The sequence below is a fragment of the Cicer arietinum genome, chromosome 3 (assembly GCF_000331145.2).
Source record: "Cicer arietinum cultivar CDC Frontier isolate Library 1 chromosome 3, Cicar.CDCFrontier_v2.0, whole genome shotgun sequence".
NCBI lineage: Eukaryota > Viridiplantae > Streptophyta > Magnoliopsida > Fabales > Fabaceae > Cicer > Cicer arietinum.
In genome coordinates, this window is record NC_021162.2 from 74,354,811 (window position 1) to 74,376,557 (window position 21,747).

At 31.7% G+C, this 21,747-nt stretch overlaps 4 protein-coding genes and 2 non-coding genes across 7 annotated transcripts; 2 read left to right on the top strand and 4 right to left on the bottom strand.

Moving 5' to 3' along the window:
- Positions 1-2,401: 2,401 nt before the first annotated feature.
- Positions 2,402-7,451, top strand: LOC101508207 (uncharacterized). Of its 2 annotated transcripts, none has more exons than XM_073366141.1 (6): positions 2,402-2,822; positions 2,986-3,125; positions 3,659-3,717; positions 3,842-5,599; positions 5,855-5,993; positions 6,612-7,451. In XM_073366141.1, exons 2-6 carry the CDS (start codon positions 3,029-3,031, stop codon positions 7,277-7,279), a joined length of 2,721 nt encoding a protein of 906 aa, XP_073222242.1. In that variant the 5' UTR covers positions 2,402-2,822; positions 2,986-3,028; the 3' UTR covers positions 7,280-7,451. The 2 variants fall into 2 exon arrangements, with proteins under 2 accessions (XP_073222242.1, XP_004494537.1); XM_004494480.4 differs by having other exon boundaries at positions 3,012-3,125.
- Positions 7,452-8,011: 560 nt separating this feature from the next.
- LOC101508532 (probable protein disulfide-isomerase A6) lies at positions 8,012-11,911 on the bottom strand. Its single transcript, XM_004494481.4, has 11 exons — positions 11,695-11,911; positions 11,319-11,403; positions 11,112-11,209; positions 10,918-10,973; positions 10,148-10,265; positions 10,003-10,030; positions 9,793-9,884; positions 9,536-9,692; positions 9,328-9,452; positions 9,111-9,210; positions 8,012-8,301 (listed from the first exon to the last, which is right to left on the bottom strand). The coding sequence occupies exons 1-11, from the start codon at positions 11,859-11,861 to the stop codon at positions 8,236-8,238; spliced, it is 1,092 nt and encodes a 363-aa protein (XP_004494538.1). The 5' UTR covers positions 11,862-11,911; the 3' UTR covers positions 8,012-8,235.
- A 62-nt stretch (positions 11,912-11,973) lies between these two features.
- On the bottom strand, positions 11,974-12,045 carry TRNAP-CGG (transfer RNA proline (anticodon CGG)). Its single transcript has one exon. It is a non-coding gene; the product is annotated as a tRNA-Pro (tRNA).
- A 54-nt stretch (positions 12,046-12,099) lies between these two features.
- LOC101509063 (uncharacterized) lies at positions 12,100-15,604 on the top strand. Its single transcript, XM_004494483.3, has 10 exons — positions 12,100-12,257; positions 12,381-12,461; positions 12,563-12,590; positions 12,766-12,848; positions 12,992-13,024; positions 13,759-13,837; positions 13,937-13,989; positions 14,464-14,524; positions 14,876-14,955; positions 15,201-15,604. The coding sequence occupies exons 1-10, from the start codon at positions 12,237-12,239 to the stop codon at positions 15,288-15,290; spliced, it is 609 nt and encodes a 202-aa protein (XP_004494540.1). The 5' UTR covers positions 12,100-12,236; the 3' UTR covers positions 15,291-15,604.
- Positions 15,605-16,382: 778 nt separating this feature from the next.
- TRNAA-AGC (transfer RNA alanine (anticodon AGC)) lies at positions 16,383-16,455 on the bottom strand. The gene has a single exon. It is a non-coding gene; the product is annotated as a tRNA-Ala (tRNA).
- Positions 16,456-17,383: 928 nt separating this feature from the next.
- LOC101509387 (small COPII coat GTPase SAR1A-like) lies at positions 17,384-20,008 on the bottom strand. The gene is made up of 3 exons (XM_004494484.4): positions 19,701-20,008; positions 18,936-19,067; positions 17,384-17,845 (listed from the first exon to the last, which is right to left on the bottom strand). The coding sequence occupies exons 1-3, from the start codon at positions 19,827-19,829 to the stop codon at positions 17,525-17,527; spliced, it is 582 nt and encodes a 193-aa protein (XP_004494541.1). The 5' UTR covers positions 19,830-20,008; the 3' UTR covers positions 17,384-17,524.
- Between the last annotated feature and the right edge of the window lie 1,739 nt (positions 20,009-21,747).

The following is a 21,747-nucleotide window of genomic DNA, read 5'->3' on the forward strand; positions in this document are numbered from 1 at the left end:
ATATAATTTTGACATTGCAGAAAACCTGGCCATCGTTCTGACCATTCCTTTTTATTTTTAATTTCTTTACTTAAAAGGGGTTATTTTGGATTAATTTCCTTGTTAAATCGTTTTTTTCATTCTCCATAATTTAAATAAGTGATTTTTAAATATATTTAATTTTTTTATAATTTTGTCGTATTAAGGAGAAGTTATTTTTTATTTTCATCTTAATGCATCATTTTGATTTTTAATTTTTGTGCGACGTTTGTATGGTTTAAATTGATAAGTTAGTTTTGATTCACTGCAAATTTAATCAATGATTTTTGCGTCTTTAACATTACAGCTCTGAAGATTATTTCGGATACTTAAACTTTGTTATATTTATAAATTTTTTCTTATATATAGATATTTTATCATTTATATTATTAATCTGAATATTGTAAGTTTATTCGCATATTCATCATTTTTTGTTTTACCTATTTTAAATTGTATTGCTCTTGATTGATATAATTGTTATCAATTTGAATTAATATCCTTTTTAGTATTAAAAACATCTAATCAAATTTCATGTGAAGTGATTAATAACAATTTTAGTGACTAATTATAACAACAACAAAATAGTAAGATAATTTGTGATAAAATATTTTCTCTCTAGTTTTTATTTTATTTTAAATTTTCTCCCTAGTTTTATCCACCACAAATTACATCACTAAATTAAAAGATCATATTCATTGTCGCGCATTGACAATATAAAAAAAATAGTATTTCTTTTAATATCGTTAACATAAAAATAAAGACAATCATAATACACTGACTATAATCGCTAAAGAAGTAGATGAAACATATCATTCTATATAAAATAAATGTTTGTCATTAATCAATTAACTAAAATTAATATATCTTTTTGATATCTTTTAAAGAAAGTGATAACAATCATAATACACTATTTATAATTTATTATAAAAACCGTACACGAGAGTAAAACAATTATTTTTATTATGTAGAGGTCTAAAATCAAATTTCTTGCATTGACTAAAATCAAATTTTTTGGAATTTTCTGGGACTAATTTAAATCTATTATTTACTCAACCGTTAGAAAATAACGACATTAAGCATTAGTGACTAAAATGAAAAATATTTGCATTTTGCAATGACTAAAATTAAATTTCTTACATTTGCAATAACTATAATAGTATATTTAAGCCCAAAATAAAGGACAATTTCAATTTTCGATGCATTTGTTTTAAAGGAGAGAAATATCATTAATCAGCTAAATCGTCTCTAATAGAGGCATAAATATAAGACAAATATTTCTCAAATCAAATAGCATAGTCTGAAGTTAATGCAAACTTGGCTAGACTATGGGCAGAGTTATTAGCAGATCTCTTAACACGAGTTGTAATATACAAAAGAAATTGTGTCAATCGGTGACTATGGATCCCAAGAATAAGTAGTTTGAGGAATAGACATTGCTCTAATAACATTGAGGGAGTCTTCCTCAATTATGAGACGATGAAACCCCAAATCAAGAGCGAATTAGAGCACCAATCTAAATCCCATTGTTTAAGTTACATCCGAGTTAGAGAAAATAATATTTTTTCACGTAGCAGCAACTAAGATCACACATTCATTTTCTCTAGTGACAATTCAATTCGCTAAACATTGTCATTTGGGCCACCATATTAACATTGATTTTATAAACATTATTCAGTGGAGGATTCCATTTGAAATAAAGCAACTCATGATGTGTGTGAGTATGAATTGTGTCATCGACTTAATTAACACCTATCTTCGATAGAGGATATGCATTTTGTTTCCACCCCTTGAATTTCTTCCAATTATGATATTGAACAAAATAAAAAAATTGTGTCTTCAGATCTTCCAACAAAGGAAGGTAAGTGTAAGTATTTTGAAAGAGTTTCCAATGTATTAGGAAATCAATTTATCTATTAAGAGACACATTTCAATTGAAAGAGATATTTAATTTATCAAGATTAATAAATTGACTAGAAACATCTTCACATAATTGAAGTATAGATTTTAGACATTCTACATTCCTTTAAATAGCTCATCAAAAACTAAGACTATCATTTAAATAAATAAAGTAAAATAAAATGAGAGCATCTCGAACTATCTAGATAGTATTTGTATTATTAATAATCTAAATATCATATGAAGAAAAAAAAACAAATTGAGATAAAAACAAGTGAATATTAAAGGGTACAAAATTAAAGACATTAATAGAAAATGGGCAATATTCATTCATGTGGTGAATTTGGATGGTTATTTTGATTTAAGAGTTGGAGTAACCCTTCATTCTTTTTAATAAAATTATATTGTTTATTTAAAAAGCAAAGCTTAGTCAACAAAAAAATCAACGAAGGGTTGACAGTGTAGATATTCATTTATTTCAATTGATTTAATTTGAGCCCAAAAATCAAACACCTCAATTCTCTCACTCAGTTCACAAGAACCAAGTGACACTTCTCTCTCTCTCTCTCTCCTACTACAGATCTCTTCTGCTTCTCTTCGCTTTGACTAATTTCGTGGAGAAAAAAAAAAAGAAGTATTTCGAGAGTGAATGAGAGCAAAAAAAAGGTTTTTTTTTATTTTATTTTCATTTATTTGTTATTTTTGGTACCCATTTGAAAAATTCGATAAATTATTTCGATTTGCGGAATAATAATAATAATGGAGCAACAAAGTGTGTGCATTGGATAATGGGTATTTGGTGTGATTCATGAAAATGTCGCATGTTTTTCAATTGTGCTTCGCTCTGCAAATAACACTATTGTGAAGTTTGAAAATGGGGTTCTGAGTGAAGGGTTTCTTCGTTTCAAGTAAGATCTCAAATCTCGATTAACTAAATTGTATTGTAATTTCAAGTCCGTTAGTTTCATTCAAAATGTTGAAATTGATTTGTATATGTGAGATTTGGGTTCTGGAGTTTTTATAACGTAGTTGTATAAAAAATGTTTCCTTTCACTCTTTTCTGTGTGTTAGGTAATGTTTTTGTTTAACTTTGTTAGGAAAAGAAGAATTGGAAATGGAGAAAAAACGTTCTAAGGGAAGTTTTTTCAGCTTGTTTGATTGGAATGCCAAATCTCGTAAGAAGCTCGTTTGGAACAATCCAACATTGCCTGGTAATGTTAATCATGTGATGTCTCTCTTTCATGTTCATTTTTTTTTGTCATTCTTTGCTTGCCATGTCCACCATTTAGGGTTTGTTTGGACTTTGATTCACTTATTTGAGCTTATCTACCTGCTTAAGCATTTGAGAGACTATTTGGTAGGGCTTATGGAAATAGTCGAGGTTGTTAAAATCGAGAGTTGACTTGTAAAACCGTACAATTGCACAATTTTAGGTAGCATTTTTGAGTTAATTTGGTGGTAAACTTGAATTTACGAGTCGATTTAACAAGTCTACCAGTCAATTTCACCTAGGCAAAAACAAGTTTACTTAAATTCTCGATTTTGACAACCTTGGAAATAGCTTATGACATTTTCACAAGTTCTGCAGGATAGCTTGTATAGAAACTGTTTAACTTTATTTTAATACACTTGTACAAATGCTTATGTTATAAGTGTCTAACTAAACTATTTATTCAGACATATTATTCTTCAAATGCTTGGTTTAATGCGCCTATTCTAAATGTTTCTGCTACATTAACTGCAGAAGTTTCAAGGCAAGGAAAGGAAAATGTGGAGACCTTGCCAGAATCACAGTTCAATAGGGTCTAAATTTTCCCCCAACTTTTTTCTGTCTCTCTGTCTCTTTTTTTTTGTGTGCAGTTTTCATATTTATTTATGGTATTTGATTTTATTTTTTCTTTTGGTTTGGTTATTATAATTGTTTTAGATAAAGGTGGATGAGAATGGAGCAAGTCCGAGTAATATTGCAAGTGGCGATTTTAACTGCACTTTGTCAGTATGTAGTGATGAAGGCTGTGGGAGTAAAGCTCCTGGGTTAGTAGCAAGACTCATGGGTTTGGATTCTTTGCCTAATTCCGAAATTGGTGAGCTTTCGTGCACTTCATTATACGGCTCCAACTCTTATGGAGCTTCTCATTGTAATGTGAGTGCCCTTCGTTCAATGGATGACCTTCGTCGTGCTGACTACATAAACACACCACTTAAGCCAGAGAAGTCTTCTTGGGATGCCATGGAATCAAGGGCGTATAAAATGGAAAACCGGCCAATAAAGAGATTTCAAACTGAAATGTTGCCTCCAAAGTCGGCTAAACCTGTTCCAGTTACTCACAATAGATTATTGTCTCCCATCAAGAATACTGGTTTTCTGCCGCCGAAGAATGCAGCTCACATAATGGAGGCGGCTGCTAAGATAATTGATGGAAGCCCTCAGCCGTATATGAGGAATAGAAGGTCATCAGCTGGGCCTTCATCTGTTCCCTTGAGAATTCTTGATTTGAAAGAGAGGTTGGAAGCTGGACAATATGCACCGATGCCTGAAAATCTAGTGAATCTGAGAAATGCCAACCCTTCAAATGTCAAGCCTGGTGAGAGGAGCTGTAATAATTTGTACAAATGTACATCGTCATTGAAGGGTTCTAGAGATTCTGAGAAACGTAGTTCTTGTCATTCAGCAAGTAAAGGAAAATCAGGTTCTCTTGCAATGCAAGCCAAAAACAATGGTCAACACAGAGACACATTGGTTTCAAATGGTAATAGGAAATATATGAAGCAGAAAGAACAGAATGAGATGAAGTCAAACCAGCTCACAAGAAGCCAGAAACCAATTACAAACCGATCATTGCCGCAGAAAACGTGTGCAAACCGTAATAGCAATGTGTTGGTACAGAATAATCAAAAGCAAAATAGCATGACTTCCAAAGGTAAGTCAACTTCAAAAATAGATTCCAACAAGCCAACACCACGGGCTTCATCTTCAGAAAGTTCTACTGGAATTAGGAAGGCAACAAACAAGAGTGCTGCTACAAATGTCAGTATTCAGCCTAAAAGGTCAAGCTCTAGGGCAATGGATAACCGAAAGGAGTTTCCCCCTTCCAAAACTCATAGTATTTCCCAAAAGAAAAAGTATAACAGCAGTGGTGTTCCTGAGGCAAGAAGTCCTGAGAATGCAAGAAACAATTTCGAAAAGAAGTCCATAAGATGCAATTTTACAACGGATGGAAGTATTGACCAGGATGCCTTTAACATGAACGAAAGCAATGATGTTATTTCATTTACATTTACGTCTCCCTTGAAGAGAAGCATGCCTGAGTCACTATCCTCTACTGAGCAAGTGATGGAAACCAGAACTAGATTTGGTGTGGACTCTCTTGGGCATGGTGATAATCTTCACCCCAGAAAGTTATCACTTTCTCCGACACATATGATAGATAGTGATGCATTGAGTGTCCTGTTGGAGCAAAAGCTGCAAGAATTGACATCGAGACTTAACTTATCTCAATGTACCCTAGCCTCAGATGGGCCTTCTACTGGTTTGAGATCTAGTTTACAAGACAAAGCATTTAGTATAGTAAACACCATAACTAAGGAACAAGATGAAATGTTCAGTGATAAACTTGATGGAGTGCATACCTATCAATGTTGTTCAAGTGATGATCCAGTGCTTAAAATGAATCAGCAACTGCAGGTATAGCATTTCTTTAAGCTTCATTCGTAATGGCCTTTTTTTTCAAGTAGTATATATTGATAGAATGATATGTAAGACAGAGAACAATTTAATCAAAAGATTATTTTGAGCCTGATTTACAGAGAACAATTATGTAAAACAGTCCATGTGCCATTCACAGAATCTGATTTTACAAATTAGGTTGTTTGTGATTTTCAATTATATTTGAACTGAGAAGAATCCATATGCTTACTTAGTACTCAATCACTTGTACAGACATCAGAAGTAAGAGATAGCTGTTGCGGAAACCGTGAAAGTGGAAACGATTTAGGTTGTCAGCATTCCAATGCTGTTGCGGTTTTTCAAGCTCCTTCTGTCAGTGAAAGTTACTTGGATAGTGAAGACAGTACATATGGTAAAGTTCGCCTTTCCCTTAATTTGAGTCATATTTATTTAGATCTTGAAAGCAAAATCTCACTTGTCTACCTTTTACTTCATCCGGTCTCGAATATGAGCTAAAAAATTTCCATATGGTAGTCTCGAATATAAATAAATTTAACTACTTTCACTCTATTAGTGATTTCATTACTACAACACCCCTTGATTAATATAAGTTTTATTTTCTAATGACTCTTTTATTTACATAAAACAAGTTTGCATGAAATACACTTCTAAGAATTCACTTATTTTTTTAGTTCAAGAAAATTAATTGTACTAAACTAATTTTTCTAAGAAGTGTGAAGTTCTTATTTTTGTTTATAAATTTTTTTAATGTCTTGAAGTTCCTAAACAAGACATTACATCAGCTTCCAGAGAACCTTTAGTCTTTAAATATATTTTTCAGAAATAAGTTGTCAAGTATTCTTTATGCTGGGCCTGTGTGTTACAAACTTGTTATTTATAGATTCTTTATCAATGTTTGGTGAAAAGCGAAAACAAATTTCCAAGAAATTAGTTGCTTTTCCAGTTTTCCTTAGCCTAAGCGCTTATACGTATAAAGTTGTCTTGCCAATCAGTTTCTTCCTGTTTTCAGGCAGCACAGCTTATTCTTCTATGCAAGATGAAGAAGTATCAAACATGGAATCCGAATCACTTGAAAATGAGGCGACGTGGTCAGAGGAAAGCTCTTCCATATCTATGGGACACAATGTGGCTGTCACACAAATAAGTGGAATACCAAACATGGTAGATGTTAAATTATCAAGCAACATGGAACTTGAATACGTACAGAATATTCTTGGCAATGCGGAGTTTATGGCAGAAGAATTTGTTATGGGGCGAACGAATACAGTTATAATGCCAAATCTCTTTGATCTATTGGAGAATCATCAGAGTACAAGATCATCATACTGTGAAGAAGAGTATTCTAAGCTTGAAAGGAAGGTTTTATTTGACTATGTGAGTGAGTGCCTAGAGTTGAGATGTGAGCAAGCTTTTGTTGGAAGGTGCAAAGCATGGCCTAAGTGGGTGACATCCATTCAGAAGAAGAACATCTTGGCAGAAGAATTATACAAGGAGATGGTGAGTTTTAAAAACATGGAAGAGGTAATGGTGGATGAGCTTGTTTGCAAGGACATGAGCACTGGATATGGGAAATGGCTTGACTTTGACTTTGAAGCATTTGAAGAGGGGTTAGAGGTTGAAGGAGACATACTAACATGTTTGATTGATGAATTGGTTTCTGAGTTGTTAATTGTTTAACCCCTTGGTGGTTTCCATTTCTTTTTCTTACAAAATGTAGTATGTAAGGTAGAAAATACCATTTAAGTGGAACATAATTCACTCAAGTCCCCTTCATGCTTTTCCATTGGCTAGTACTCTACAGTGTCTTTACCACTTATTGAGAGTATAATACTGATAAAGAGCTTATTTATATGGTGTAACCAATAGTCATAGATATTGCATTGGAAAATTGATATGATGAAAGTTGATAAAGTTCTTCTCTGGTTAGTTGCGAAATTGTCTTCAATAATCCTCTTCGTGACAGAAGTACTGCTTTCAGTAGAATGACTAGAAAATAAATTCAGTTAAAAGTAGTTACATTTTGATCATTTCAAAAGATATATACTTGCTTAGAATTATTTAAAGAGAAAGCAAGTTGGTTAGCATATACACATTTATGTAATCACTTAAATAACTTTGTCATTTATATCATTTCAGTCAATACCAATCAATGCAAAGTGATAAGTAATGACACAAAAATGTAAAGGGTTGCACTTCTATTGAGAGATGTGCCTTGCCGAAATGAGATAGAGATGATAGTAATATATTACTTTTTGTATAAAAAGAAAAGTCACAATCAAATAACTGGAGTCCAACTAAACTTTTCAGATTGCATTACTTGAAGCAAAAATGGCTCAATGAAATCATGAGTGATGGGAAAATGCAAGAAAAACTATGACAATGTCCAAATTAATCTTGAACCGGAAGCCATTCAAATAGAAGATTTATAATATATTTTCTCAAATGAAAATCAATCATTTTCTTTAATTTTTACAAAATTTGATACATGAAGAATGAAAAAGTGTGCATAAAAGACTGCATATTTAGAGGGCATGGTCATCAGAAAACCAGGGCAGTAATACCTACACACTCAGGAATTACACGTCATGCCTCTTGATATAATTTATATTAATGACTATTCTACAACCATAAGATCAAACAAAAGTAGATAAGATGTTCTTCTTGAGAGTAAATTCATCCGCCTTTTCTGCACTTATTGACTGCATCAAATGACAATATTCAAATGTGTTCAGACAAGTTGTTCAAATTAACATACAAAATAAAAGCTTTTTACAAGCCACAATGTAATAATTGATTACTCAAACTACTAGACCTATAATATGGCACTCATAGTCATATCTAAACTTTTAATAAACAAAAAGTACAAGAAAATTTCCATCATTTACATAATCAAAAGAAGTACAATATTGAGAGGTTTAATTCCTAAAATAGCCAATGAAATAAGCAATTGGAATTGAAAAAACAGGGTTAGTTAAAAAGACTGATCTAATATTTAAGAAAATTCTCATATCTTAATCCTTAAAGCAGAATATGGATCTTTAACCTGAAATTTACAATTACAACCAATTCTTTTGTGAATAACCCACTTCTAACACATTTAATAAAGAATTGCTTTGGTTCCAACCAATTTACTTCAAAAATACATCCATGTGCAAATTGTTAAACATTGTTGCTTTGTGGACAAATAATTTCTTGTTTGACATAATTGGAGAGGACGACGAACCAATGCATATATGGCCATGACCATATAAGCTCATTATATAAAGAAATAACCTATAATGTATGTTTTGGAATAATATTCATTAGAAAATACTTAATTTAACATATATGTATTATCTTAAGGTGGTTGCTTCATGTTTTAAATAGCTTTTATGTCATTGGACATGGACTCTGCCATCCCATTGAAAGGAATCGTGTTCAATATGAGAATATGATATTCATGTTTCATGTTCAATATATTTATTATATTAGTTGCTACTATACTAATAGTATTAAGAAATTATAGTACCTTCTTAAGCATACGCTCTAGACGATGACTTTCATTCTTCGCATAGTCTGCACCTTTTTCCATACCGCTCTTAGCAAGTTTTAAGTATAGGCTGCCATATCTGAAACAAGACACCATAGGAAATCAAACAAATTAAGTAGGGCCACGCAATAACCATAGTTCAAATTATAAACTTAAGCAAATCAGAACAAAAAAGGAAACATGATATCGCTTAAACCTTGCAGCAGAACCCTTAAGTTTCTTAACTTCCTCTTCAAGTCGAGAAAAGACAACCTTCTTCTCATCATCATCAGCACTCATAAACTCCTTCACCAAATTATCTAGAGATGCTACTATACCAGCCTAAATCAATAATAATTAATCCATTCAGCTATCAAGTATAGTATTCTAGTTTATTTAAACAGTAAACACATTAATAAAGTAACCTTAGAAGTAAGTTGACCCTGTTCATCACGGTTGGTGCCGCATTTCTCATTAATGAAAGCTACAAAATCATCCAAATCATGACCACCAACAAAATCTTCACCAGCTTTATTGTTCTTTGGGAAAAACTTCAGCGAGGGATAGGCAGCAACACCATATCTGTTAATGGAAATAATCCAAATTAGACATATGTGTTTGTTAAATATGATTTTAACATAGTTTAATTACAAGGCACATAAAAGTATGTCACTGCACTCACTTCTCAGCCAAATCTTTGTACTCGTCAGCGTCAACATTCGCAATAACTACTTCTTCCTCCATCCTAAATACTGCAGCAATCTTTTCATAAGTCTAAAGAAATAGTAAAACAATTATCAGCATCAAACTTGATATAGTCATAAGATGGGAAAACCCATCAAATTATGATTATAAGGTATGGTAGAAGTCTTAGAAAAGAGAACATCCTTACATAAGCAAGGGCCTTGCAATGACCACACCTAAAGACAATAATAGACTGATTAACAAAAAAAAAATCAAAAACATTGAAAATGAAAAATAAATAAACCATCATATATATTATAAAGTTAATGCAGATCATGTTAATCCATAATTACCATGGTGCATAGAACTCCACCAGAACATCTTTTGTTTCATCTAAGGCAATTTCATCGAAGTTATCTGGAGTGAGAACTACCACACTTGATGGAACAGAAGGTATCTTCACATTGGTACCTACATTAAAATTACATTGTATACCAATGATAAACATACTGAACACTATGCACAAAAATTGCCGACAGAATTAAGTTTAAAATCATTCAAAATGCCATGAAGAACAGAGTAGATGACAAACAACCACGCCAACATATTATAATGCCAATACTCAACAAGACATGAATACAAGAGAAAAACAACATTGGATGGTTAGATTCTACTGCTAAGTATTCAGAACATTGACTCAAAAGTCATTGATAATATTGGATAAGAATTTCAAGCTCAATCAATCAGAAAAATGTGAACGCAATGCAACTTATTGGTAAAAATAGATATGAAATGATGAAATTAGCTTCCCCTGCCTGTGCACAACAACAAAGAAAAACACAATCTTATTATGCTCAACATTCTTGAAAAAGCATTTAAAAATCCTATTCCAGACATAGTAAAACTGTTGTTACTCGACAAAAATCCTCATCACATTGAAATATAAATACATAAAACAATGTCAAATTTCTATCTTAAGATTAGCATACAAATCAATAGTTCCTTTTAAAATACATATCTTGACATCATATGCATTTGAGCACAATAAGTGGAAGAAAAGAAATAGAAAGCTAGCAACAAAATAATTCAATATAAGTAGAAAGAGAACAATTCGCATAAATACCTCCTTCAATGTTTACAAAAGCAGCAAGGGCTTCCGCGGTGCGTGCACCCTCAAACCTAAAGAACACATTATTAGTTCAGATGTATTGTGGTTGAAATAAAAAATGCCAACAAGTTAAGAACATGGAAATATCTGACATATTTTCTACTGTTAAAAAAATGTTCGAAAGGGAAGAAAATGAACAATGTGCTAACTTCTTTGGTTTTAGTGATGCCTTGGGAAACCACTGAACTGTAGGGTAACCAGAAACTCCATACTTAGTGCAAACACTTTTATGTTCATCACAATCAACCTATAAACATTAATAAAATAATGGTCAAGGATGGTATATCCAACATGAATAATTATGAACATTAAAGGTTCAACCTCATTAAAAGATGAAAATACATTAAGTAACTAACCTTCCCAATCAAAATGGTATTGGTTTTTTTAAAACTTGTAGCCAATTTTTCATACTCTGGGGCTAGCTTTTTACAGTGTCCACACCTAACATGGAAAACACAATTTCTAATGACTTGGCACACTTATTGAGTAGAAATTATATTTGTCAGAATCACGATAAACGGCTATAAATTTACGGTGACTCAACGTGATATCAATTACCAAACACACACCTAATTATTATTATTTTTTGAAGCAAAATTTCATCAAATTATTGAGTAATATTCACAGGCTCATGACTTGGGAGAATAAGTTTCACATAAAGCATGGGAATTTTATCTAAGTTATTTTTATATTAGGATCAAATTATAACGAATATTAAGATTGGTGTTTTACCAAGGAGCATAAAACTCAACGAGAGCGCCACGATCCTTGCCAACCTCTTTTTCGAAGTTGTCTTCTGTGAGCACAACGACGTCGTTAGCTGAAGCAGTTGAGATCAGAAATATAATAGCAATGCTTCCAACACACAATACCATCATCATTGAATTTGAACTCCACATTGTTAGATTAGCTTAGCTTCGTTTCCTCGGCAATCTTATATCAAATCAAAAATCAAAATACTAAATAATTTTGTAACAAATAAAAAACTAAATTTATTAATTAAATAATAAAGGGGTGTTGCGAGAATCGAACTCACGACCTCTCGCACCCGAAGCGAGAATCATACCACTAGACCAAACACCCTTACGGTGTTATATTTTATTTTTTAATTAATATAGATTTAAAGAGTTTACTGAGAGAACGGAATTAAACCTAGGCTTCACTCACAAAATCGCGATTCGAATTCATCATTTTCTTTCAATCAAGAATCAGCTTCAGTCATTGTTCTAATTCGAACTCCCTCTAGAATAACTTTTTGTTTTTGTCGAACAAAAATGGCTAACACCAGCAACAATGTAAGTTAATAATTTCATATCCACAATCTTGTCGATGGTTTACACTTCAGTTTTTTTTTTTTTTTGCTAAAACATAAAATAAAATTGTTCCATCAAATTATTAATTTGATTCGCTTGAATTAGGTCGCTGGGGTTGACAACACATTCAGAAGAAAATTCGATCGTGAAGAGTATCTCGAACGAGCTCGGGAGCGTGAGAGACAGGTAAGTTATTGTTGTTCCTTCATTGCTGATTTATTATTATTATTATTATTTTGAATATTTTTTTTGGTTAATTGTGTTTTTATGTATTTAATTTTGAACAGGAGGAAGAGGGTCGAGCAAAACCTAAAGGTAAACTAATTCACATTACTTTAATATGCTTCAAATTAGTTTTATGCTTGAATATACTTGATTTTATTTTTGTTATTTTTTTAATTGTGCTCATTTTTTGATGGGGTTATAGTTGTTTTAAAATTTGAAAGTATCATTGCATTGATTAAAAACTAACATCTTGTTATTGGTACAGCTAAAGGTCCTCCAGTGCAGAGGAAGCCCTTGAAACATAGAGATTATGAAGTAGACCTCGAATCCCGGTTGGGAAAGACTCAGGTATGCTTATGCGGATACTAAGATCAATGTCTATTTGTTCTTAGATTTTGAGTGTGGAAGCCATGGGTTGGGGAGCCATCCACTAGTACCGAAATTTTGTCATGCAGTTCAGCTATGCTGATAAGTCGTGTAATATTTTGCAGGTTGTAACGCCGGTTGCACCACTAAGCCAACAGGTACCTGTTTTTTTATATTGTATTTGAGTACTTTGAAATTGGAAAACTTTATGCTTCGCTCATAATGATATCTTAGTGAATTTTAACCTCCTTTCGGTAACCTTTGTTTCTTTTGTTGGGAAGGTGATAGCACTTAAGGCTGAATGGTTATTAAGTGTTTAGACTGACTATCAAACTCTGATAGTTAAAAGTAGAAGCACTTTCATTTGAAAGCCATAGTTGTCTGAATTCCTATGAACTTGTGGGTGTGTGTTTCATCATGTGTCTTGTGACTCTGTTGGAGTATTAAGAAAGCTCTCTCTCTTTCCCCCAAACTATATGTGGCAATTGCCAAAAAAATACCAAAGGATTGATTTTTTGCCTTAGCGAGGGCACGGAATCCACAAATCTTTGACTGTTTTTGGGATTTTGATTGTGTTGTAGAAAACTTGTCTTCTATACATTCTCATATTAATTCAGATAGTGACTTTCTCACTTTAAAAATTAGTTTTTATTGTAATTTTATTAAATGTTAGAGGTGGTTTATGGTCATCATCACCATTTTATATTTAAGGGAAGATCAGGATTTGATTTTCTTTCACATGATATATGTCTATTCTCCTTTACCAATTTTGAATATGATCTTTATTTCAACAACTTTTGCCATGGATCCTATATGGATATAGATAATCTTTTTGTTATGCAACGTATGTAGTACCTTTGGATTGGATTGGATTTAATAATATATATTGCAGGCTGGATATTACTGCTCAGTTTGTGAGTGTGTGGTGAAGGACTCTGCAAACTACTTGGATCATATTAATGGAAAGAAACGTATGTAGTCTTTTTGGCATGTTTCCTTTTATTTTTGGATGTATGTCTTACTTTAATTGCCTTCACTTCACTCATGGTTATTCTTGCATTATCTCGCAGATCAAAGAGCGTTGGGCATGTCTATGCGAGCTGAACGTTCTTCTCTCAAACAGGTACATTGATAGGTACCAGAACATGAAATGAAATATGGACAAATACTGTATTGTTGTTGACAGATTCAGAGCTGTATCATCAGGTCCTGGGTTTTGGAAAATAGAAAGAAGGAATTGCAAATAAACAAGTAAAACCATGCCTAGACAATTAGAGAGTGTCCCTGGAAAGTCCCAACTCATTCCAGCCTATCCCTCCTCTCTTCTCACCTGATCTATTTACTATCGATCATGCAATGTGCCTCCTGTGCACCTCATCTCATAGATTTTTTTCTTTATTTGGGCCTTGGGTTTGCATCATACAGCTTAAGATAGCTTTCTAGACTCTGAATTCTAATGGCCATACCTTTGACATTGCATGAAATAATATATATTTTTCTGCACATGCATGCATGTGTTCCATTGTGCGTCATTTGGCTTCTGTTGTTTTTATATGTGGCTCTGCATTACAGTTATAAATCTTTATGATAAACACAGGTTCAGGAACGGTTTGAAAATCTTAAGAAACGTAAAGACCTTGGAAGCTTTACTGAGCAAGGTAAGGGAGTTGACTATTTGTCAAAGAGAACATAGTCATTTTAAAGTCTAATTTGTTTCCTTTCTATTTTGGCCTGAAATTGTAGAAGTTCAACCAATCTTTAAATTATGGGCAGTGTTGGATCTTTAGCTAAAAATTTGGAAGAGTCGTATAACAATTTAGTAATATTTAAATTAGTCTATAATATTTTGATTACTTCTAGGAGTGTGATATGTAATTTTTTGAAGTATTCGTGTTGAGTTTTCAAATTTTGTTGGTAGCCACCAGTCCACACTTTAACGTTCTGTCACTGTTTTAGATGGACTTGGAGCTTATTTTTAATGTGGAAATTAAAATTTACTTTTTGTGCAGATTTTGACGAAAGGATTTTAAAACAGCAACAAGAAGAGGAAGAAAGAAAGCGACTGCGTCGGGAAAAGAAAAAAGAAAAGGTAGGAACTGTATGCAGTTTTTTATTTTGAATTAGTACAGGCCCAAAGTCTTGGAAAAATCATTTTCCTCTCCTCCCATTTCTGTCTAGCTTAGTACTTTTGGATTTGATTCCGTTATAATGTCATTACTTAACTTTTAATGATTCCGTCTATCTTTATAAAAATGATTTTTAATTATATTTTAACATGTCAACACTCTTTTTTTCACAAAACCACAACTAACTATTGTTCTATTTTGGATTCAGAAGAAGGAGGCTGTGGAAGAACCTGAAACCGATCCTGATGTTGCTGCCTTGATGGGGTTTGGTGGTTTCCGGTCATCAAACAAAAAGTGACATTCTACATGCACGATGTATGAAATTTTGAGCGACTTTCTGCAATGTTAAGCTGAATCTGTAGCAGCTTGATTCTGGGTGGCTTAAGGATGAATATATGATTAAAAGAAAAATAGTTGGGCTCAAATAGTAGTTTGCAAGCTGGTTCATTGTGTTATATTTGTTAACAAGATTGGTTTGGTTGTTGTACATTTCTTCTGATTGCTAACATGATGTATCAAAAAAAGCTTAAAACATGTGTATTCGCTATCGCTGTCTATGTGGGGAGAGACAACTTTCCAGCTATAGAAATTCATTACAAACATTCGATGCAATTCGATAATGGGCTTAAGAAATTATAAGATGATCATAGCTGACAATGGTGCAGAGTTACCTTAAAGAGACCGAAGATTGTCGCTCTGAAAGTGCTTGATTATCTGTCTATTGCTATTTCTTAAGTGGTAATTGATAATACGATTTTGGTTGAAACATCATGAAATGCAATAACATGTGGACAACAATTCATTTGAAATATGAATTCTGTTAAGTTTTTTTCTCAAATAATTACATGAAGACAATATTTGGTTATATAAGTTTATTATCAGTTTCCAAGTACTTGTACAAATTATATATCAAAGATTTTAAAATTTTAATATAACCAAAAGAAAGAGTAACAAATTATATTAGAAAAAAGAAGCAGGATTGATGTACAATAATGAAAGTAAAATGTTGATAGCCAAACCATATAGAAGCAAAACAGTTGCAATGGAAATTAGAAAGACATTAGCAAGTATTAACTTTGTAAAATGGAAATTAGAAACACATTAGCAAGTATTAACTTTGTAATGGTTGTTCTGTATCAGTGATTGTGAGTGACTGAAAACACAGTTCTATGCATGAGAGGGAGCAATGGAGTAGAACTAAATATTTATTTAATATGATGGTGTTGGTATTTATTGTCATTTGTCTGTCCGTTTTGATAAAGATGAAGTGAGCAAAGTGGTAAAAAGAGCTCTGATAAAGTAGGGCAATTGAGGAAGTGATGAGGAAAAAGATAAATTGAACACCCCAGTTTCACATATTGAAGAAAAATAAGCAAAAGTAATAAAGTTTTGGAGATGCGGGGTATCGATCCCCGTACCTCTCGCATGCTAAGCGAGCGCTCTACCATCTGAGCTACATCCCCATGTGCTTAATTACTGTGTCGATAGAATATAACACATTAATGACACTTTTCGTTTCAGATGGTAGACTGAGTGGGATTTTCATTTGTTTTACTTTTCGTTTTGTTTACTTTTCTTTTTGACAAGAATTTTGTTTACTTAATTTTCAGTGCATACTTGTGCAACAAATTCTACATTTCAAGGGGTACACAACATTGTTCTGGCTGGGGACGTCAATAAACAAGTACGAGGTATGATTATATCTTTTATATCCCATTTATATTTATGAAAATCTTATACAACATTTAAATCAGTTTTACTGATACGAACATTTTCTTATCCTAATTTACAATTCAAAATATATATTGAATTAGCAATCATTCAGTATAATATTTACATAGGAAAGTTATTTACTTAAAGAGTTTAAATTACAAAAAAAACTAATTTAAAAATATAAATCAGTATAATATTTAAAAAGAGTTTAATAAAGATGCACATTTGTAGTTAGCTGCAATACAAACCTATTAAAATCCAGGTCACAACGAAGATGAGTTAGAAAAAAAAAAAAAAATATAAGAGTTGAAGTGATAGAGGTTTTGAGTATAATTTATTCCTTCAAAATAACACACTAACTATTTATATTTGCAGTTAAAAGAACATACTTCAAAATAAATTAATCGTGAATAAGAGCAACCTTTGCTCAATGACCAGTACAATTTTCAAAGGTTGCTATTTTTGGCCATATATGTTTATGCATCAGTACTTCATTGATTCGGTAATTTGTCTCAACTCACAAATCAATAGTAAGCAACCAAATGTAGTGCTTTACGCAGCTAACCATATAGAAAAAAGTTCAGCTTGGATCTGAAAATATTTTAGATCTGAAAATTCCTCAATATTTTAGATCTGAAAATTCTTCAACCAAAAATCAACTGAAATTTGCTCAGCACATGGAGAGTAGGTTCCCAGTCATTTTATATAAATAAAAATTGAAATATTCTGCAATTTCATGCCAACAACACCTCCAATTCATAACTACAGAAACAAACATACTTATAGAAACGAGATACCAAGTCATCTCTTACAAAAGGACTATTTGATGTATTGAGAAACCCATTTGAAACCATCACCATAACCCATTTTCTTCACAATACTGCACATGAATACCTCCATGGGACGGACATTTGAGTCTGACAAGTTTACCTTACCCTTGCCAGTGGTGAAGTTACTCAGACCCAAATGGTAACGCAACTCTTCTTCAGAGGCAGCATATGGAATATCTATTTTGTTTCCAAGAACAAGGAAAGGGACATTTGCCAATGATTCATCAGAGAGGAGGGCGTCCAGCTCCTTTTTTGACTCGGCAAATCTTTCCTTGTCATAAGCATCAACCAAGTAGACCACTGCATCTACCTGCATTGCAATTAATTCATGATCATAATAAAATAAAAGATATGAGCAATGGGCGCAAGCATGTAATATAAGTTACTAAGTCGTAAATTGAAACAGAGGCAGAAATGTCTTATAAGGTACTATCTGCATATCCTCTAAAGCGAAACGTGGTGTTATCAACAACGGATTGCCAAAAATAGTGGAATGGCACAAATCTGCTATGTGAAATAGCAGACAGCATTATGGGCAAATAGCGGAAGCCACAGCGGTTGAAATCAGTCAATTATATATAAAAAAGGCACACTGCATTCAAATAAAAATGGTAATATAGGAAAAGCATAGCTTACATATTGAAAAATTTACGTATTGCAATAAAAATAGGAGTAATACTCACCAACTCTTCAAATTTTTGTTACAAAAATCAGTAATGTTTGGCACTCATACAGATCCTTGAGTTTTATTATTTTTAAAAACACTACAATTCTCTTTTTTCCACTATTGCCACTACATCAAGCAGCACAAACTAGAATAGCAGCCGCGATTGCCCTAATAGTGAAACTAGGATAGCATCGCAGTTTTCTAGCAAATTCACGAAAATTCGCTATGCTATAACACCGCTATTTGACAACAATGGTGAAAAGGCGGCTATCAGTAAGCTATCACCAATTCATCATGATTTCTGCCTCCTATGAATCAGATAAACAATTAATAAAATAGGAGGGCATAAATCTTTAGTTTTACATGTAATTAGTTAGATATTAGTATTTTAGAACATTCTGCAACAAGAAAGTTTCTACTTATTAAAAAACTTAATGACTATGCTGCCAATATAGTACTAACTACTGAGCGTAAGAATAAAACTTAATCCCAGTGACACAGTTAGAACTAGTTCATAGATTCTAAGCCAGGTATCTTATGCAGCTCCATATCTGAATTCACTAAATGATCAACACAGTTTAGCAAGTCTAGCCACACAAACAAAATAAAGTTACAAATGAATTGCAAGACATGATATATCTAGAGAAGGCGTAATGGCATCCAATTTTTCATGATTGAGATAATCTCTCACTTGGGCCATAAAAATGTATTTAAGGCATATAAAAAGAGAGACCTGAGCATAGTAATCTTTCCAGACTCTACGAGCAATCTGATGACCCCCGAGATCAAAAGCTTTAAACTTGATCTTCCCAATACTTAACTCCTCTGATGTTGGATATTGTGTTGGCTGATGCTGAACTAATCTCTGCAAAACCAATTCTCATAATAAAAAGAAACATCAAACCAAGACAAAGAAATAAAGGACATAGCCACAGGCCACAATTATTCCAATAATCTATATACTGAGAAACATACAGTTACAAACTATCAAAATGTTTTGCTTACAACAAAATCCCAATAAAATTCAAACAGATGCTAAATATCAAGGTAAAAATGCAACAAACCAAAACAAGTTAAATATAGAAGAACATAGAAAATCATGCATATAGAGCAAGTTAATGTAAGTGAGCTTTAGTAATTGAATTGAATAGCATGTTTATGTCAACCAAGGTGGGGAAACAGATAAATCAAGCAATGTTTTAGAAAATACGTAAAATCATTTTAATCTAAGAGTAAATAAATTATGTTGATTTGAGTTATTGAGTATCAAAGTAACAGAATTGGTAATTTTCTCAGTAATAATTTGGTCTCAGAAAACTCAGCTAACTATAAATGTAAAAAATATAAACTCCTTTGACTAAAAAAATATTCATCAGTAACAAAAAAAACATAGATCCGTGACTATTGAAATTTTAGTATAAAATGAATAAATCCGAAAAGAACAACATCGGTGATGATAATTGGGAAAATGAAATGATGAAATTGAAGAGAAAGAAACCTCGTCTTTGAGCATATGAAGCAAGGTGGTTTTGCCGGCGTTATCGAGACCTAAGAATAAGATCTTAGCCTCTTTCTGCCACAGACCAAGAGATGCTAGAACCCCATAAAACCAATCCAACAAAAACATCGTCTTTTTACGAATTGAATTCGAAAGAAAGCGATTAATATCGATGTGAAAGAATGAAATTCACGTTTAGAGTTGAATGACCTAACCTAACTCCAAAAAACAAGAGGAGAGAGGAAAGAGGTTGGTTGGTTATATCAGCATTCGTGTAATAAAAAACTAGTCTCTACATTTCCTCGTTTTCCTTAATTAAAAATTCAATAATAATATTAATGTTTAAATGATATACATGTTTAGTGTAATCAATGTCACAATTGTTGTGATTTTTGAAATAATTATAATAAAAATAAAAATATTAATAATTGATGGTTATAAAAATATATTTATAATATTATTATATATAAATTAAATTTTTATATTATTATTATTGAGAAAACAATATTACTAAAAAATATTATATTTTTATATATAGACTAGAGTGTAGATCGACACTATCTCAATTTTTTTGACAGAAACAATAAAAGTTACAAAATTTTATATGATTCTGAAAGTATTAATTAATTTAATTAATAAGGATTTATGGAATTATAAATAAAATAGTTAAAATGAAAGATATAATTGAAAGAAAAAAGTAAAGATGCATCAAATTTTAATATTTTTTTGGTTTAATTGCAGTTTTGATAATTATATTTTCATCAATTCACGAAAATTGATTTCTTTATTTAAAAAGTCAATAGTTTCGATCAATTTTTTATATTTTTGAACTTAAAAATGATAGATTGATATATTTTAGAAGATTTTATTACGATTTCATAAGTATTAATCATTTCACATCATTGTATCATATAAACTATGTTATGTCGTCATTTTATAGTTAAAAACTTAAAACGAGAGATCAAAACCGTCAGATTAATACAAATAAGATGATTAAAACTGTAATTAAACTAATTTATTATATATAGATATTGATATAATTTTCTTTTAATATCTTTATTTAATTAATTTTTTTATTGAAATTATTTAATTGAATAAAGAATGATAAAATTGTAAAATAAATAATTTAAATAATGGGCATAATTTGAAGAAAAATCACATCAAAATTTGATATTTTCTTTATATATAGTTTTGATGTAAGTATTTTAAAAAATCAATTATTTAATTAAACATAGAATCATAATTATAAATAAAATAGTTTAAATGAAAGTTGCAATAGAAAAAATAAACATAGTAAAATTTGGTCATAGGTATTAGAATAGATAATAATGCGTAAGGGGTGTACATGGGTGCAAGTCGACCCGTCAACCCGATCATCCAACTCAACTCAACTCGATTTTTATCCGTATTCGGTCAATTATGGGTCCGACCCAACCCAATACGTTGAAACCGACCTATATTTGATTCGGATAATAAGTTTAATAATTTGAACTCGTCGATCCGTAAACGTGAACCGGCAACTAGTTATATAGTTTTTTTAAATTTTAAAAGAGCATTTTAATATTTGAGTTAAATACTATTTATTTTAATATTATATTTTGTTATAGTTTTGCATTAATAAAGGTACTATCGGAAAGCTTATGGTTATGTTTATAATGAATTTAGTTTAAAAATTTTACATTTATTAAATACAATTTTTGTAGTTAAATACTATTTAATTGACGTTGGGGTGTCGGCTAACGAGATTGTGTGTTGTATTTAAAATTTCAGAGTTGTCTGAATCAGTTTCAATTGATGTTGGGGTGACTGGTGCTGAGCTTAATACAATCACTAGTACATCTTAAAGTATTTGTTATTGCTTTGTTTAATGCATATTTTACTTATTTATTATTTTTTCCTTTTTATCTCCTCACTTTTATTATTAATATTTGTTTTTGCAGATTCTCAATTGTTTCCTTCCATACTTTGAGGAACTTGTTAAGTGCTTGTATTTGAAGTTGACATTGCTTAGAATTGATTAATTTTTATATTTTATTGATTTACTGTT

Excerpts from the sequence above, each read along its gene's own strand:
- LOC101508207 (XM_073366141.1), top strand. The coding sequence starts at position 3,029 with ATGGAGAAAAAACGTTCTAAGGGAAGTTTTTTCAGCTTGTTTGATTGG. Across the intron at positions 3,718-3,841 it reads CAGAATCACAGTTCAATAGG|ATAAAGGTGGATGAGAATGG; the intron begins GTCTAAATTTTC and ends TAATTGTTTTAG. Across the intron at positions 5,600-5,854 it reads AAATGAATCAGCAACTGCAG|ACATCAGAAGTAAGAGATAG; the intron begins GTATAGCATTTC and ends TCACTTGTACAG.
- LOC101508532 (XM_004494481.4), bottom strand. The coding sequence starts at position 11,861 with ATGTGGAGTTCAAATTCAATGATGATGGTATTGTGTGTTGGAAGCATT. Across the intron at positions 9,693-9,792 it reads TACAAAGATTTGGCTGAGAA|ATATGGTGTTGCTGCCTATC; the intron begins GTGAGTGCAGTG and ends TTCCATTAACAG. Across the intron at positions 9,453-9,535 it reads AGGGTCAACTTACTTCTAAG|GCTGGTATAGTAGCATCTCT; the intron begins GTTACTTTATTA and ends TTATTGATTTAG.
- LOC101509063 (XM_004494483.3), top strand. The coding sequence starts at position 12,237 with ATGGCTAACACCAGCAACAAT. Across the intron at positions 12,849-12,991 it reads CCCGGTTGGGAAAGACTCAG|GTTGTAACGCCGGTTGCACC; the intron begins GTATGCTTATGC and ends AATATTTTGCAG. Across the intron at positions 14,956-15,200 it reads GGGAAAAGAAAAAAGAAAAG|AAGAAGGAGGCTGTGGAAGA; the intron begins GTAGGAACTGTA and ends TTTTGGATTCAG.
- LOC101509387 (XM_004494484.4), bottom strand. The coding sequence starts at position 19,829 with ATGTTTTTGTTGGATTGGTTTTATGGGGTTCTAGCATCTCTTGGTCTG. Across the intron at positions 19,068-19,700 it reads TTCATATGCTCAAAGACGAG|AGATTAGTTCAGCATCAGCC; the intron begins GTTTCTTTCTCT and ends TTGGTTTTGCAG. Across the intron at positions 17,846-18,935 it reads GGAAAGATTACTATGCTCAG|GTAGATGCAGTGGTCTACTT; the intron begins GTCTCTCTTTTT and ends ATTGCAATGCAG.